The sequence below is a fragment of the Ustilaginoidea virens genome, chromosome 5, assembly GCF_000687475.1.
Source record: "Ustilaginoidea virens chromosome 5, complete sequence".
In the NCBI taxonomy this organism is placed as follows: domain Eukaryota; kingdom Fungi; phylum Ascomycota; class Sordariomycetes; order Hypocreales; family Clavicipitaceae; genus Ustilaginoidea; species Ustilaginoidea virens.
Genome location: NC_057320.1, coordinates 3,470,932 through 3,485,518, shown reverse-complemented (window position 1 = coordinate 3,485,518; position 14,587 = coordinate 3,470,932). Strand labels below are relative to the sequence as shown.

Sequence of the window (14,587 nt, the reverse complement as noted above, 5' to 3'; positions counted from 1 at the left end):
GCCCGCCAGGCCGAAGAGAGTACCAGTTTGGTGGGACCAGACAGCACCCCCCCAAGAGATGGGGCAGTGGCAAAGCGACGCATCCTTCACCTTCAGCAGGCCTTGTCGTTGAATTTGTAATATCCAACGCCGAGAGAGGCGGAATTGCTGACGGACTTGTCGTAGTAACGGCAGGTACCTGTTATGGTGCCTCCAGGGCTGGTGACCTGATAGAAACCCGTGCTTAAGCATCTTGGGTCCGTTTTGCACGTTGCAATGCAGTTGGCCTGGTTGGTGTTGAAGTTGGCGCCGTAATTGAAGGCATTGGGGCCTGGGAGACCATTGGCACCGCACACCTTGGGCCTTGTGGCGGTGTCTGTGGCGGTGACGGTGACGGTGGCGGTGGCGGGTTCAGCCGTAAGTTCCGACTGTGTTTGAAGGAGAAGGCCGTGCCAAGATGCAGTCAGCAAGAAGGTTGGTGCAAAGCAGGCACGGAAGCACCAGCAGGGGGGGGGGGGGCAGAAGAGAAAAGAGAACTTGCCGTGGCAGTGACGGCGACGGTGTCGGAGACGGTGACGACCTGGGTCACGGTGACGGAGTAGGTGGCCGGGGCGGTGGCGGTAACCGTGGCGGTGTTGGTGTTGGGCAGCGTTGCCGTGACGGTCGTGGTGGAGGGCGTGACGATGCGAGAGCAGGCCGAGCTGATCTTGCTGGCCGGGTACGAGGCCAGCAGCGGCGGCAGGGCTTCCTGTCTGGCCCATATGGTGACCGTGTTGACGACGGTGTTTGTTCTGCACGGGGGGCATTGATGATGGGTTAGAGGGAGACGTCAAGCGACCAAATGCATTGAGGAGCAGCAGCCAGCAGGGGATGAGGGGGCGGTTGAGCCCGACGCACCGGGTCACTGGGTCGGGAGTCGTGGTGACGACGAGCAACTCGGTCGAGGTGGCGACGACGGTCCTGGCGGCGCAGCGTGTGAGCTTGGGGGCGGCTTTGCAAAGCACATGCAACATTGAACCAGACACCTCGAGTTACAAGTTGCCGGGGACGGGGAGGTAGGGGGGAGCTGCTGACTCGGTAGCCTGCGCCGTCACCGTATCCGGCTCCTGGTAGGCCGTCTGCGTCACCGTCGCGGCGTCCCCGACGGCGGTGCCGGTCGCCGTGACGGGGTACCCCAGGAACCCGGAGCAAAACGGCGTGGCCAGGGACTGCAGCGGCGTCCGCAGGATCGAGTAGACGGGGTCGGCGGGCCTGCAGGGCCCGGCGCAGACGCCCGCCGCGAAAGCGGGGACGACGACGACGACTGATCTGGAGAGGCGCATGCTGTCTTGTCTGGTGGCAGGCGAGTTGTAACAGGGGGAGAGATGGGGGGGTGTAAACCCGCAGACATTGCGAGAGCCATTGCATGTTATATAGCCATTTCTTGAAAATTCCTTCTTTTTTTTTATGTCTTCTTCTTGACGGCCAAGACGAGCGCTAGATGCACGGTTAGCGTGCCCTGGGTACGTGTAATTTCCGACGGCCGGCGGTGGGCGGATGAAGCACGACGAGCCGGGCCACAGGCAGGCAGGAGCTGAGGTTCAGTTGCTGTCTAGGTGGTCGGTGGTCGGTGGTCGGCGGTTGCTAGTGGGATCAATCAATAGTTGGCGAGGCTAGCGGGCCTGGGGGTTCTCAGCCCAGCCAACTGCCAAGAGAGCCCGCCAGCCGAAAACTCGCTGGACGTGCGTGCTGGCAGCTGGCAGCTGGCAGCTGGCTGGGGCCCCTGGTTCCCTGAGGCAGCCATTGAATCAATAGCTGTCAGCGTCAATGGGTGCTGGTGTCTGGTGGCTTGAGCCATTGGGCATTGCATGTGCTGCAGCCCGACGATGCACAACCTTCCAGCAGGGGGGGGGGGGGGTTGAAAGTGCCAAAAATTATAAAGACAAAAAAAATGAAATAAGAAGAAAAAAAAATCAAAAAATAAAAGAAAGGGACAAAAATGAGAGATGGAGAAAGAGAAAGAGAAAGAGAAAGAGAGAAATTCATTGCCTCGCTGCATTGAGCTACTGGCTCGAGTTGCTCGGTACTCAGGTGCCCGCCTACTAGTGGGGCCGTCCGTGCATGGCGCCAGCTGCGCGGGTCTGTCAAGGCGCCAGCTGCCAGGGCGTGCTGCTCTCAGATCCCAGCCGTCAAGAGTCGAGCAAATCCCACCAGATGTTATCGCCAGTCCACGACGCAGCGAACAAGACGGTAGAGCTTATAACCAGCGCCACGTCTACGTCTCTGTCCCCGAGTCGAGTCCTGCCATGGCTACCAACCTGAATGCCGGGCCGTGTCGCATTCCTTTTACATGCCCCATCAGGAAGCAAAGCACCGACCCTGGCACATGGACGTCTGCCATGGTCGTCCGCAGACGACCTACGCATCGCGGGCTTCGTCACGATTGCTGCCCGGAACTCTCAGCATCTCGTGCCTGCCTGCCGCCCACGCCGCCCGGAAATGGCCGCCAAAGAGTACAAGCGGATCAGGCGTGATTCAGGCAGGGTTGCGCCGCTCTTCGCGGACATGGGCCGTGAGCCGCAAGTCTCTTGCAGTTGCTCGTCATGCGGTTTCGCAGCACACTGCTTCCTCTGATGCTGCGCCGTCAGAGACAATACGGGCGGGGACCGAACCTGGGCTTGTGCGAGACAAGAGTTCCTGTTGGCTGCGTGAGCCTGCTCAAGTTCCGATTCACTGGTCTTGTCATTGCCGGCCCGGTGCGGGTGTCTGTGGCTGGCAAGCAACCGTTGCTTCATCGTGTCTGGCTGTCCCGTCTGTTTGTTTATCATCGTCGTCGCGGCTCAGAGGTACCGTGTTTCTCGCTGAATCACTGAATCACTGAATCACTGAATCACTGAATCACTGAATCGCACAGACTCGTTTGCACTTTGCAACACTTCGCAATCCCCGGTTGCCTTGCTGCCAAAAGTCCTTGTCAAAGTCTTCCCATCCGTCTGTTTGATTCTGATGGGCCTCACTTTGCGTTTGCCTCCTTGAACCAAGATACAAACAAACACACACAAACAAGATACACAATCCTCGGCCCTGGCCCGGCCCTTCCATCAAAAGTAGAATGCAGCTCCAGAGCTCCTATCGCCTTTACAAGCGCGAGACAAGCAGGCTCGTGTACCTCCTAGTCACCGCCTCCAACGCCCTCCTCACCGCAAAGCGTCTCCAGCAATACGTCAACAAGTCTTGCAAGCTGTCGCCCTCCGAGTTTATTCCCGCGGCCCAACTCATCGCCAAGCACGTCAAAAACGTCCCGTCCGAGATTTTCCGCGTCTTGGACTCCGTCATCAAGCTTCGCACCGCTTGCTGCAACGAGTTTCGGCGACGTGCCGCAACCCACGGCAGCAACACTGAAATGGAGGAGAGCAACAGGTCCCACCAGCACTTTGTTGACATTCTCCGCCAAACGTTCGGCATCCTCGGCGGGGACAAGTGGCTCGAGCAGGAGAAATCAAGTCGTGCCAAGCCTGCCGCGACCGACGCGACGGATTCTGATGGCTTCCAGGCCAACTGGTCCAACGTCTTCTCGCGTCTGAGCCTCGACACCACGTCAGATACGGATGAAGAGAGCCGTGACGACGACGAAGCATCTTCAAATCTCCCGGAAACGCCAAGACCCAGAAGAGTCCGTCGCAAGAACAAGAAACACGCAAAAAAGTCTGGTTCTCGTCGTCGGCGACAGGAACCCGCCAGCCACATCCCCCTCGAGCAGTATGGCCTCGCCCATGATGACGAACACAAGGCTGCCGAGTACTTCCTGGCCGCTTCCGCCATCTTGGAACAGTGCATTGAGCTACGGCTCTACTGCCAACGCGTATGGGCAAACTCAGCCTACCACGGCAAGAATCTCGTCGTGACGACAGCCATCGCGTTTCAGGCCATGGCCGTGGTCCGTCGCTCCCAGGCCATCACTTTTGCCGACTTCCCTGATGGCGACTCGTATCTGGACCTTCTCAACGCTTACACCAACGGGGGAACAAGCCGCCTCCAAAACGACACCGTCATTCGCTTTTGCTGCAACAGCAGTGACGAGAACTGTTGCAAGGTCATGAAGGAGAAGGCTGTGCCGCCCCACCATATGAAGGAGCTTCTCATGGAATACTCATACATCTCTCTCGTCGAATTCGTACAAGACTATAAGAAAACCTCGTCGGGTAGTCCCACCAAGGCTATGCAGGCGACGTTTCGTAAATGGGACCCGGACTTGACTCTGAAGGAAGCTTCGCTGGACCAGATGCTCGAGTGGCGGCGCGTGTACACGATCAAATGGCTTTACGATTTGGTTGCGTCCTTCCTGTCGCAGAAGAGAATAATCCAGGAAAAGTCCACCCGGGACAGGCGCCGAGGCAAACCATCCCCCAACAAGGTTTGGGAGGAAAAATTCTCCTTTTTTGGCCTGGGTGACTTTGCCGAGGCCGTGGTGTCTCTGACGCAAGAATCGGCCGAGGCTGGGTCTGAGCGCAGCATCACACCGCTTTTAGTCTTTCAACTGCAGTGCATTGTCGATTCATTTACCATTACTCGAGGTTGGAGCATCAGGGCCGCCGGCAGCATCCTGTGGGACGTCCCGCCCGAGGATTTCGACGCCGTGTCCTGGCTACACCTGTTCGGGGGACGCGAAGCATGCCATGCGCGCCCGGGAGTGGTTGGGGCCGCGGCCGCGCTCGCGGACAGCATATTGGATAGACCAACCGACGAAGGTTTGGCCCCCGTCGGTGACGCTTTGCGGGAGTTTTGTGACAGCTTCTGCAGCCACTACAAGACCATGATGGAGCTCGACCGAGGCGCCGCCAGTGGCCGGGGGCGGCGGAACTCAGCCAAATGGGAAGCAGACGAGCTCGCTCTCTGGTCGTTGTCGCCGTTCCTCTGCGGCTCCGGCTTGATGCAAGCCATTGAGCTTGTCTACCGATTCAGCATGTTCATCTGGGGTCTGACGCCGGAGCTGCTCCTCATGATAGACCTGCACCACGAACTGACGGTCCATTGCGCCCGGCTCGAGCCTATACCCGTGCTGGAAAAGATGTTTGACTGGTTCGGGAACGACATTTGCCGCCTCGACGTGGCGAGGCTGCTTCGCCTACGGATCAGGCTGGGGCATGGCGCGTCGCACCAGCTGGAGCCATTCCAGGCTCACACAGCCTTCTTCAAAAACTTCCACATGGCGAGCAGCGTCATGCAGACGAGATCGGACCTGCTCGTCCTGCACGAGGCGGACTGGCAGACGAACGCCGTCACGCCATCGCGCCACGCCACCTTGCAGCCGGGGAGCGCCCTCAGGCCGCTTGTCAAAAACCTGGGCGAATACAGCGCCTTTGACAGCCGCAAGCACTTCACGCAGATGCCCAAGACGGGGGAGAGCATCAACATCCCGCACTTCGACCCCGCGGAGCACATCCCCGAGATCACGCTGCTTGGCATGATGGACTACGCGCTCATCCAGGACGCAGACACCTTGTCCGGGGTGAACTTTTTCCACGTGATGGCGACGCTTCTGAAAGTCTGGTCCGGGCTGGGCGAGGGGCTGAAGCGCGCCGGCAACCTCTCCTGCTGGACGGGGTCCAGCGACATTCCGGGGGCGGCCGTCATTGCTGGGACATTGAGTGCAATGACGCACAGTAACGACGCGGCTATGGCGCTCGCGGCGGAGGTCTTTGAGCAGCATAGAGATGGATTCGCGAAAGAGTGCGTCATGTATTTTGGGACGGATAGGATGCGAACAGATTGGGACACGGGTGATTTCTTGTGGCGCCCAGAGGTTTGAGTGTATTGGGGTTGTATCGACGCATCTCGGGTTGTATGTATGTAGCCTTGCATGTATGTACCTAATGTATGCCCTTGTACAGTAGTGTGCACTGTATGTACTCTGACTGAATTAGGTACATGTCCTTTAGGTCCCTAGCCTAGTCCAAGGTATTTGCTATTTAACACGCCCATCCCTGACTTGGTTCCCTCCGCGTCTCTACTGCCATGGCCAAACAGGTAATTAACCATGCATGTAAAAAGACGAAAGACATAAATCGACTGCCTCGAAAGGCCGGGCAAAAATTCAAGTCTCCGATGCGGGGAATCGAACCCCGATCCCTGCGGAGCTTCCAGGGGATCCCTTGAAAGCGCAGTATGATAGCCACTACACCACATCGGAGTAGGCGACGATCCATATCTCGGATTGTTGACAGCGGGTGCGTTATTTGATATTATTCAGCCTCTGGCAAGGCCACTGCCCTGCACGCGCAGGCCCTGCCTGATGCCCTGCCTCCTCATCACTTTCGTCACCCGTCGGGAAGAGGTGCGTGCGCAGAAACGCGACTTGTTGGACGGTTCGTCTCCTCCGCACGGCGTGGCTTACGAGGCAGATGAGAAAGCAAGAATGGGGTGAGAGGATATGTTTCATATCTGGGACCGGCCATGCCGTCCTATACGCAGGCATTGGCTGGCAAGATGCTTGCTTTCCAGCTTGGGCGACAGTCAGTCGTGCGATGTATGTCAAAGAAGCTCCTTGTATGCACCTCTACTATTTGATCAAATTGGCTGGCTGGCCGTTCAACTGCCAGCCCTGTCATCTTGACTTTGACGAGAACCATTCTGTAAACAGCTTCTGTTTCCAATTGCGCCGGTGTTGCGCAGCTGCATCGGCAAGTGTCTGGGGTAGGCGGCAACTTGGGTGTGATTTTAGTCTTGCTGCGCATCGCGTCTCACACTCAAGACAGTAGCCCGGGATACGCTGACCGCCTTCAATCCACCAATTCCCCAGACAGGGAGCACACTTCCAAACCCCCCATTTGATTTCATTTTTGGTGACGCAAGTTTGGACTCGGGCCTGATAAGTAGTCGACGTGCGCGTGGCCTTTGAGTGTCTTGCGCTCAGTCACATAGTAGGATTCATTCCGTAGGAGCGTTGGACTCTCTCAATACCGCCCGGGGGGGGGGGGGGGGGGGGGGGGGGGGCCAACCGCTACTTGAGCTCTGGAGGTAGGCAGTCTCGCCCAAGAAACGCGGACGTGACGGGCTTCTCCTCTTGCTGGCCTCTGTGCTACAGCGGAAAGAACGACGGAGCGCCGTAACCAAGGTCGGCTGTTCCGGCCGCCCAGGTTGCACGATCCCTCAAAGTTCCCGAGGTCCCGCCTCCGCCTCAGTTTAGGTGCTGCCGTTCAACGTGATAAGAGACTGCAGCCTCGTCTCCCTCAAAGACATCACAGACAGGACACCTTACGGATACATAGGAAGCAGCGCTCTCTGGCCCGGGGGACATCTCGTCAACGCTTTCTTGAGTCGGGGGGAGGAAATCAGCCAGGCTTCTCGCGGGCGGCTCAGACGGGTAGTCCAGGTCCCCGCGCACGTCGGTGCATCGACGGCCGAACCTCGACGAGCCGCTCGCCACGCCGGTGCCGCCAGCAGGACTGACGGCTCCCGACGCGGCAGCCGAGCCGAGCCCCATGCGTTGCACTCTGCCGACTTGGCCGTTTTGCAGGCGAACCTTGATGCCGCGGGGATGGTCGCCGCGGGTGAGCAGGTCGGCCACCACCCCTGCTGTTTCCTTGCCCGTGGGCTGGTCCTTTTTCAACACGACGAACACGGATGCCCCCGGAACTACCTGCTGCACGGACGGAACAGCGCCGGCAGCCTGCTGCGGTGTCGTCGCGGGGCTTGGAGTCCAACGCCGAGTGGAATCCGCCTGGTGGCCGCCGGGACTGTGGTTTTGACGGGGAGGTCGCGGCTGACGATTCCGGGGCCGGTTCATAGCTGACTGCCAGGTGCGGAGCGCGCGCTGCCCCCTGGCACTGCTGTTGAGCATGAGAAGATTCGGCCGGATCTTCCCCCCCTCCCTTTCTTTTGCCTCTTTTTTCTTTTTGGCAGGTATGACTAGACAAGGACTCGATGCGAGAGTTTTGCTGGCAGAAGGGAATGGAGGGATGGTGACTCGTGAGGGCAAGTTGGTGGGGCAAGTCCTGCCAATGATCAATCTTTGTGGGACTTGGCGGTGTGGGGCCGAGGGCTGCGGGGCTAAAACCCTGTCAGGCAAAGCTCAGGTGACCAGTCAAAGTTCAACACAGAGACGACTTACAAGTCCATCATCACTCGCCAGACTTGTTGCTGGCTCACGCTTCGCACGTTCGTGTATTTCAATACAGTACATTTACAAGTTCGTTCCTGAGCCCCGGCCCACAGTTCTTAGCTCTCGATACTCAAACGCCCGTGTTATACCGTCATGACTGCTTTTCGCCCTACTTTTCGTACGCAATACCTCATTACCCTTGTCTCAAGGTTCCCGTTTGGAAATCCTTCTGGACTCTGATGCCCTGCAACGGTATATCGTCTTCGCTGCTCTCATTTCCCTTGACCGTGTATGTATGCACGCTCCGGACATACCCTTCCACGTCTGGCCGCAAGGGGGGCTGCTCCAGGGGTCCCGTGTGTGTTTCCGCTTCCGATCCCACAGGTCGCGATGCCACGCTCTCCGTTTCACGAATGTCCTGCAGACGGTAAAACGGGCCGTCGGTGGCCTTTTCCGAGTCGTGGTCTTCCGTCCGAGAGGCAAAGCTGTTGAACGATATGACGCCGTTTTTGTTGCCTTTATTTCCGGAGCCGCCAAAAGTGGGCGGTGCATTTGAGTCTTGAATGGGCATGCTTGGCGCCCGTCCCAGTCCGCATGCTCGTGCGCAGCAAAGGACGATGGGGAGGAAGGTGGGCAAGCAGGCCGATATGATGCCTGCCGACATTTCAATGACGGTCCAGCCCACGGTTGGGGCCAGTGTATATGTTGGGTCAGTGTTGGTGTACGTGAACAGCACGCTGGTTCGGTATGCCGACGCAAACACGACACTGGAGTTGCCTGTTAGAGGGGGAAAAAAAAAGATAGAAAATATGGAAAAATGGAACGACAAAGGAAGAGCAAAAGGCAAGGTCGCTCTCGTTGGGCGCAGGTCCCCACTTGCAGACTCACAAGAAGCCCAGGCTAAACGCCAGGGTAAGGCCCATCTTTTCCGTTTTTCTCAGCTGGAGCTTCCAGATCTGTGGAAGGGGCAGAAGCAAAATGATGAGGTCCGTTAGAATGGTCGACAACGCGTTGGAGATCCAGGTGCCGACTTGGTTGATGCATCTGCCGGGAATCTGCGGATACCACAACTTCTGAACTGGGACGCAGATGAAGATGAAGAGGAACGTGATGCAAATCACCCACGCCCAGACAAAGATACCCACCACCCAAGCCATCTTCTTGAAGTAAGCGTGGCGGAAGATGCGGTAGTACATGAGCAAAAGACTGATCTTTGTCCATCCCAGGTTCCACGCGTAGAGAATCTCGGCAACGACGAGCCATTTCGCCATCATGATGATGCTGCTGGTTTCAACCTTGTCTGCGTGGATGCCCATGCCGGAGGAGTACATTGCAAAGATGAAGCCAATAACAGCCAGGTTCCAGACCTAGTCCGAGGATCAAAGACTATTAGCATTAGGAATTTCCCGTCATTAACCAGGAAGCTCTATCAAGAGAAGAAAGGCTTACCATGGAGAAGATGATCATTTTGTCATCCAGCCACAGGCTCTGACGTTTCATGCGCCGACTCAACAGACGGAGTCCTACGGCAGCCAGCGCCAACACCGTCATCGAGACAGTCACGGCAACGAGCCATGGCTGCAAGTTGTCCTTGTCGTAGCCCGGCAGGCCGGGTAGCTGGGATTTGTCATCGGATGACATTGGGTCGCATCAATCTGTGAAGCAATAGTTGAATGCGCAATACTGCGGAAATCACAGCGCCCGTCTCCCAAACATGGTGATGGAGGAGGGGGGTTTGGGGGAGAAACCCCTTTTAAGACCTGGGCCAGAACCCAGTCTTGTCCCGGGAAAAAAAAAAGAAAGAAAGAAAGAAGACATCGTCCAGCCCTTTACCCGCCGCCGCTCCACCTGTCTCTGCCTGGCGGGAAGAAAAGAAAGCAAAGATATAATTTTTGCGCAAGCGAGGTGCGGAGCAGCGGTTCTACTGTCTGAGGCGTCCCTTTACTAGCGTCCGGTCGTTTCGAATGCGACTGATTAGTCGCCACTCGTAACACCTTCAGGCTTCAACTCGCATCGAACTAGCATAGCTCCATCGAGACATGGCCGAAGCCCTGAACAAGCAACAGAAGGCGGGGCCTCGGGCTGCACGCCAAGAAGACAGAAGATTTTTGGCAAGTCACCCACCGCCCGCTCGTGTCTCGAGCGAGAGCCGACCACTGGTCTACTCCTGTGTCTACGAGTCTGGACTCTGACCCGAACCAGATCCTTCGCTAGTTATGCAAGGGGTCAAATCAGGTCGATTTTATTGATCCTTTCCCCGCGTATTTGACGGCCTCCAGCGCAATGGGACAGAAGTTTGCAGCCAAGGTTGAACCGAACTCATCAATCTCACCCCGGTCAACAACTACTCAGGTTTGCCCCGTGACAGCGTACAATGCTCTAGGAACCCGTTTGTCTCTCTCTGCCTCATGCTGCTCACACCTCCCGTATCCCAGCATGTCATCAGGAATAAGTGCTGTCGATATAGCTTATTCCGCTCCGCAAGACAAGGGTCCAGGCCTTGGGCCGTGAATGGGCAAGAAAGTCAAGACGCCACCTAGTTTTGCGGTACGTTCCGTCGATACCGTCAGAGTCTGTGCAGCCCCATACGTGCCCCCCCCCCCCCCCCGTCCACTTGTGGAGTTGACGGGGATTTATCCGTCACACTACTCCGTAGTCGGTTCGACTATTGCCAAGCCATCAGGATAATCATGGCGACTTAGAATCGAAGTTGAGCCACACCCACAAACCACATTCCCTTGACTTACCTGAACCCCTCAGGGCAGGCAAAGGAGGCAGGCAAGCAGGGGAGGGGGGAAAATTTACGGACTCCATCAGTGTGCCAAGCTTAACAGTCATGACATATACGGGTCAGTCAGTCCAACAGTCAGCCCGACAGGACTCATCACGCACCGGTCGGCCGCATCTGTTTCTGCAGAGTGCAATGTTTTGGCCGGTTCGTCGGCAGATACATCTTACCGTTTGGGAGGCGCAACGGGAAGTTGGAGCTGTCGATGGAGACACGCAGAAACAGCCATATGAGGCAACCCATTCGCAAAATCAGAAAACTATAAGACCACTCTAAGGTTTACCAAATCTGATAGGCTAATTAAAAAAGTATGCCCCGAAAGATGCTAAATGCTAGCCGCAGTAAATGACTACTTCGTTTAAGAGATGCCTGCATTTATTTTTCTGTTATAATAGACATCTATGGCAGTAGATATCTACTGCAGCAGGCAGGCTTCTCTCGTACGAAATAGTCATCTACCGCAGCCAGCATCTATCGCAGCTTTGTGGGGTGTTTTTTTTTGCTTTTTTTTCTTTCCAAATTACATGTGGCTAATCGCAATAGGTAAATCGTATAGCCAAGAGAGGGGGAGTCAGAGAGTTAGATTTTCCAATTTTCTGATTTTCCGATTCCAAGGTATCTCGTGAACGACTGTAAATCGGCGTCATTTATTCCTTGACTGCGATGCGACACAAGTGCGGACGGAGTACGGAGTGGGTGATGCCCACATTGACGCCCCCATGACATGCACGACATGCACCAGCTAGCACCGAGCTACACTAGCACCGAGCTAGGCTGCTAGCTCTCATGAAGATGCTTGCTCGGGATCCCTGCTCGAAATCCCTGCTCTGTCGCGCGGCGCAAACGTTTGAGACGTGCTGGGCGGCCTCGGAACTTTCGTAGTCGGGGACAACAAGACTTGGAAGACTGGGGAAGCGCGTGCTCATGCTGGTTTGGGAACTGAATGCCGAGGGTTTTTCACGTCGGTCGAGTCAAGGACAATAACCCCAACGTTGCCTGCCTGCCTGCTTGCTTGCTTGCTTGCTTGCTTGCTTGCTTTCTATCGGTAGAACGGGCCCTCGACTCGAATTGATCAATCAAGTTGTGTACGTGGTGAATGCAAGGAACAGGATAAAGCAGCCACCCTTCCCTCCTGCAACTGTGTTTGACTTTTTCTTTACCCCCTCCCGTGAGCGTCGGAAAGACTAGAGGTTCTCCCTGGCAGCCTGCATGCCCCCTTCAGCCAGAGTGCCATCATTGTACAACATGGCGGCTACCACAACCATCAAAGTCCCTCACTTGGGCGGCATCAACGCTGGATACAGACTTTCCAATGGTGGAAAGCTCGACCCCTCAAAACCGACAGTAGTGCTCATCAATTCCATGTGCACAACCTCATCACTCTACAATGGCCAGTTCGAGAACCAGACCTTGACCGATGCCGCCAACCTCCTTGCCATCGAGCCACTTGGACATGGAGCAACCAGCTCTGTTTCCGAGCAATTTACATACTGGGACACAGCCATCATGGCGCTACAGGTCATGGACGCCCTCCAAGTCAAGAAGGCATTCGCTCTCGGGACTAGCCAAGGAGGATGGATGGTGGTTCGCATGGCCCTGCTGGCTCCCGACAGGGTATGTGCTGCTCCGCTCAATCCTTTTCGCCACCGCAGAGGAGCAACAAGTGCACTGACGTTGACTTGGTCCAGATCTTGGGGCTCCTGCCTCTCGGTACTTCCATGGACGCGGAGACGAGTGCATCTCGGGAGAAAGGCTGCTGGGATCCCCAGACTCAGCTGGCGCCTTTCTATGACAGTTGGTGCAGCAACACGGAAACTCCCGATTTTGTAGTCGACGAAGTCTGGCGTGGCATGGTCGGCAAGCTGGGCTTTACGGCAGCTGTTCCTCAGGCGACCCTTGCGTTCTGGGACGAGACTGTCAAGACCGTCTACTCTGGGGATCAAGGTCGCCGGAAGCTGCGAATGGCTCTGGCATGTCTGATGGAGAGAGACGGCCTTCTCTTCCGGCTGCGAGATGTCAGGTGCCCAGTGTACTGGCTCCAGGTTCGCAAGGTTCATCTTCTCGCTTGGTGCCCCGACACTGTCACTAACGTTTACCATGCAGGGTTCCGCAGATCCAGTGTTTGGCGCAGTCGTGCCCACGGAGCATATCAAGCTTTTCACAAACTCTCCCGAGGCAACATTGACTTTTGTGGATGGGGGAGGTCATTACTTGAATGCCACTAATCCAAAGGAGGTCGACGAAGCACTGCTGAGCATGATCAAGAAGTATGCTTGAATTCTGCTTTTCCAAAGCACCTCTTTTTTCTCCGTAGTTCCTGGAGCTTCCTCTCCAGCCGACTTGATCGTCTCATGTACAGCAGCAGCCTTGTAAGGGCAACGTCAACCCGCACCTCCGAATTGAAGGAATACTTGACTTGGGTCAGTGCTAGAGTCGAACGTTGACTAGGAGAAATGTGTGTATCGTGAGTGATCGGTTCTAATCAGCGCAACACTCCAAGTTCGATGTATTGGCTGCTCGCGGACAAAGTGGAAATGTAATGGAGCTTCAGCAGACGATTCCTTCTCGCCATCATTTTGGCCCAAAACAAGCCGAAATGCATTTCCTCGGGACTCTGCATCGAACTTGTCCTCGCCACGAAAGTCGATAGTCTAGTCAGACTCGGTTAGGGAAGATTGAGCTCCGATAATTCAAAAAGGGAGAAAGTACTATAACTTTGGCGGGAGTAAAAGTAGTCCTTGATTTGACCCTTTTCTCGGTTACAGTAAACGGTGAAGGATACTGCAACAGAGGCAGATCCGGAATGCATTGATGTCAGTCACAGCACGTGCAGCCAGCGACACGGCACTGAGCCTTTATGACCCCCCCCGCACCAGCCACAGTGCCTTTGCCATTGTGGCTTTAGGGCTAAATTGGCACGAGGGTCTGGTTGGTTACGTGTACCTGGTAGGCACTCTTGAGGTACGTGTACCTGCCCTGAAGATGGTCTGCAAGAGCAATTGTAACTTTTGCGACTTTGCTCTCTGCGATTTGCGCTCTGTCTTGATACAATTACACGTCATTGCAGGCTCGACCACATTTCGCGGCCATCGACAGAGAAAGCAACAAACCTCTTTCGTCTCTTATCAATGGTCGATCCAAGTGCTCACTGGGGCGCACAGTTCCCGAAGCTAAGCCACTGGGAACGGAGCGGAAATTCCTTAATTCCCCATCGCGCTATTGGTCGAACTGCAGCTCTCTCTCCACGCACCTGCTGTGTGGTACTCTGTACTGGCTCTTGTCAGCTCTGGTCGTCGTGAAGGAACAGGTAGCCCAAACAAACAGGCTTTAGTTACTCCGTAGACCTTTCTTCTCCTTTACTTTCCCTAAACAGCGTACCTAGCCACCGTCAACTCCATTCCAAAACCACCCCCCCCCCCTCCTGGACAACTCCGCCTGCTTGTTATCAGCGGTGTACTCCGTCCTGAGCACACGATTCTCTCGTTGTTCTCTTCGATTCTCTCAATCCTTTGCTATTCTAGCTGTTCCCCTCATCGCCGCGCTTTCCCACCCGTTGCAGCGCGGCCCATGGAAGCTTCCGCCAGCTTCTCCATACGTCGTCACTGAAAACCCGCTCGACACCGATCATTGTTGGACCAGACCGGCTGCAACCAACCAGCGACTCTGGTGGGCCAATCCCTCGAAGCCTCAGCCGGCGACCGCAAACTCAGCACTTTGGTTGATCATCTCTGATACTGCAG

At 56.0% G+C, this 14,587-nt stretch overlaps 5 protein-coding genes across 5 annotated transcripts; 2 read left to right on the top strand and 3 right to left on the bottom strand.

The window, feature by feature from the left end:
- Positions 1-92: 92 nt before the first annotated feature.
- UV8b_06728 (uncharacterized protein) lies at positions 93-1,301 on the bottom strand (the record flags this gene model as incomplete). The annotated part of the gene is made up of 4 exons (XM_043144225.1): positions 93-407; positions 533-770; positions 877-939; positions 1,054-1,301. 4 exons carry the CDS (start codon positions 1,299-1,301, stop codon positions 93-95), a joined length of 864 nt encoding a protein of 287 aa, XP_043000160.1.
- Positions 1,302-2,561: 1,260 nt separating this feature from the next.
- UV8b_06727 (uncharacterized protein) lies at positions 2,562-5,767 on the top strand (the record flags this gene model as incomplete). Its single annotated transcript, XM_043144224.1, has 3 exons — positions 2,562-2,804; positions 2,873-2,925; positions 3,070-5,767. 3 exons carry the CDS (start codon positions 2,562-2,564, stop codon positions 5,765-5,767), a joined length of 2,994 nt encoding a protein of 997 aa, XP_043000159.1.
- A 1,368-nt stretch (positions 5,768-7,135) lies between these two features.
- On the bottom strand, positions 7,136-7,798 carry UV8b_06726 (uncharacterized protein; the record flags this gene model as incomplete). Its single annotated transcript, XM_043144223.1, has 1 exon — positions 7,136-7,798. The coding sequence occupies one exon, from the start codon at positions 7,796-7,798 to the stop codon at positions 7,136-7,138; it is 663 nt and encodes a 220-aa protein (XP_043000158.1).
- Positions 7,799-8,252: 454 nt separating this feature from the next.
- On the bottom strand, positions 8,253-9,700 carry UV8b_06725 (uncharacterized protein; the record flags this gene model as incomplete). The annotated part of the gene is made up of 3 exons (XM_043144222.1): positions 8,253-8,826; positions 8,948-9,426; positions 9,509-9,700. 3 exons carry the CDS (start codon positions 9,698-9,700, stop codon positions 8,253-8,255), a joined length of 1,245 nt encoding a protein of 414 aa, XP_043000157.1.
- A 2,392-nt stretch (positions 9,701-12,092) lies between these two features.
- UV8b_06724 (uncharacterized protein) lies at positions 12,093-13,124 on the top strand (the record flags this gene model as incomplete). Its single annotated transcript, XM_043144221.1, has 3 exons — positions 12,093-12,461; positions 12,536-12,889; positions 12,951-13,124. 3 exons carry the CDS (start codon positions 12,093-12,095, stop codon positions 13,122-13,124), a joined length of 897 nt encoding a protein of 298 aa, XP_043000156.1.
- Between the last annotated feature and the right edge of the window lie 1,463 nt (positions 13,125-14,587).